General features: G+C 66.3%; 1 protein-coding gene across 1 annotated transcript; it reads right to left on the reverse strand.

Annotated features, from left to right (window-relative positions):
- Positions 1-1,105: 1,105 nt before the first annotated feature.
- LOC104395029 (spidroin-1-like) lies at positions 1,106-1,711 on the reverse strand (the record flags this gene model as incomplete). The annotated part of the gene is made up of 2 exons (XM_010004694.1): positions 1,106-1,376; positions 1,533-1,711. Coding segments are annotated over 2 exons (450 nt in total), but the record flags the coding sequence as incomplete, so codon positions are not given.
- Positions 1,712-1,741: the final 30 nt, after the last annotated feature.

Genomic DNA, 1,741 nt, shown 5'->3' on the forward strand with positions numbered 1-1,741 from the left:
CGCGGGGGGGCCCCTCCCCACGGCTTGGCGGGGGGGGGTTCATCCCCCTGGTGACAGGGTGTCACTGGGTGCCCATCACTCAGAGCAGCTGGAGGAGGCAGCTCTGTCCTGGCAGGTAATCACAGAGCACCCATCGCCGAGGTCCTGGGGCACATGGAGGGAGGGGTCCATCCCTGGGGCCTTGGGACACCTCAGGGGGGGACCCATCCCCAAGGTGACAGGACATCACTGGGGTGCCCATCCCCGCGGCCTCAGAGCATCTTGTGGGGGGGGGGAGGTCCACCCACATGGCATTGGGGCACACCTGGGGGCTCAGCACTCTGGCACCAGGGTGCCCTGGGGTGGTTGCCCATCCCACGGGCATCAGGTCACCTCTAGATGCCCATCCTCGTGGCACCAAGGTGTCTTGGGGTGCCCATCCCCTTGGCACCATAGTGCCACATCCCTGTGGCTTCTAGGCATCTCGGGGTGCTTGTCCCTGTGGCACCGGGGTGCCTCTGGGTGCCCTTCCCCGTGGTCTCTGGGCACCTCTGCGTACTCTGTGCACCCACTCAGCCCATGCCACCCATCCCCTCCCGTGCCACCCCCCCCCCAGCCCATGCCCCCCCCAGCACAGGGACACAGGAGGTGCCAGAGCTGTGGGTTTATTTGCCAGGTGCCACGCAGGGAGGGCACCAGTGTCACACCAGGAGGTCACCACTGTCACCGTGCTCAGTGCTGGCTCATGGTCTGGAAGGGAGAAGTTGCTCAGGGGGTGCAGCACCCCAGCACCCCAATGCCCTGGCACCCTGGCAGCCCAGTGTCCTAACACCCTGATACCCCAACATGATAGCTACCCCAGCACCCCAGTGTCCTGGCACCCTGGTACTCTGGTGTCCCAGCACTCTGGCACCCAACACCCCAGCAAGCTGGCACTCTAGCACCCCAGCACCCCAATTCTGGCACCCTGGTACCCCAACACCATGGCATCCAGCATCCTAGCACCCTGGTGCCCCAGAACCATGACACCCCAGAGCCCCAGTCCCCTGGTACCCTGGCACCCTGATACCCCGGTACCCTGATACCCCAACACCACAGCACCCAAGTACCCCAGTGCCCTGGCTCCTCAGCACCCCAGCACGCAGCACCATGGCACCCCAGAACCATGGTACCCATACATCCCATTGCCCTGGCCCCCTGGTGCTCTGACACCATGGTTCCCAAGCACGCTGGCACCCCAGCACCCAGGTACCCCAGAACCACGGCACCCCAGCACTCCAATCCCCTGGCACCCTGGTACCCCAACACCACGGCACCCAAGTACCCCAGTGCCCTGGCTCCTCATGACCCCAGCACCCTGGTACCCCAGAACCACAGTGCCCCAGCTCCCCAGTCCCCTGGCACCCCAACACCATGGCACCCCAACACTCCAATCCCCTGGCACCCTGGTACCCCAACACCATGGCACCCAAGTACCCCAGTGCCCTGGCTCCTCATGACCCCAGCACCCTGGCACCCCAGCACCCTGTCCCGTTGCCACTCGGGCACCGCACCCCACGTCCCCATCCCCCGCACCCACCTCGCTGATCCAGTCCCTGAAGGCGGACACGCGCGTGAAGACCGTGGGCTTCTTGGGCGCGTTGCAGCCCAGCCCGGACACAAAGCTGGCCACGCCGTGCACCTCCCACCTCCCGTCGGCCGCCTGGCAGTTCAGGGGTCCCCCGGAGTCTCCCTGGGGTGCAGGAAAGGGGGGGGGGGAGGG

The sequence above is a fragment of the Chaetura pelagica genome, unplaced genomic scaffold (assembly GCF_000747805.2).
Source record: "Chaetura pelagica isolate M959 unplaced genomic scaffold, ChaPel_1.0 scaffold819, whole genome shotgun sequence".
Taxonomy (NCBI): domain Eukaryota; kingdom Metazoa; phylum Chordata; class Aves; order Apodiformes; family Apodidae; genus Chaetura; species Chaetura pelagica.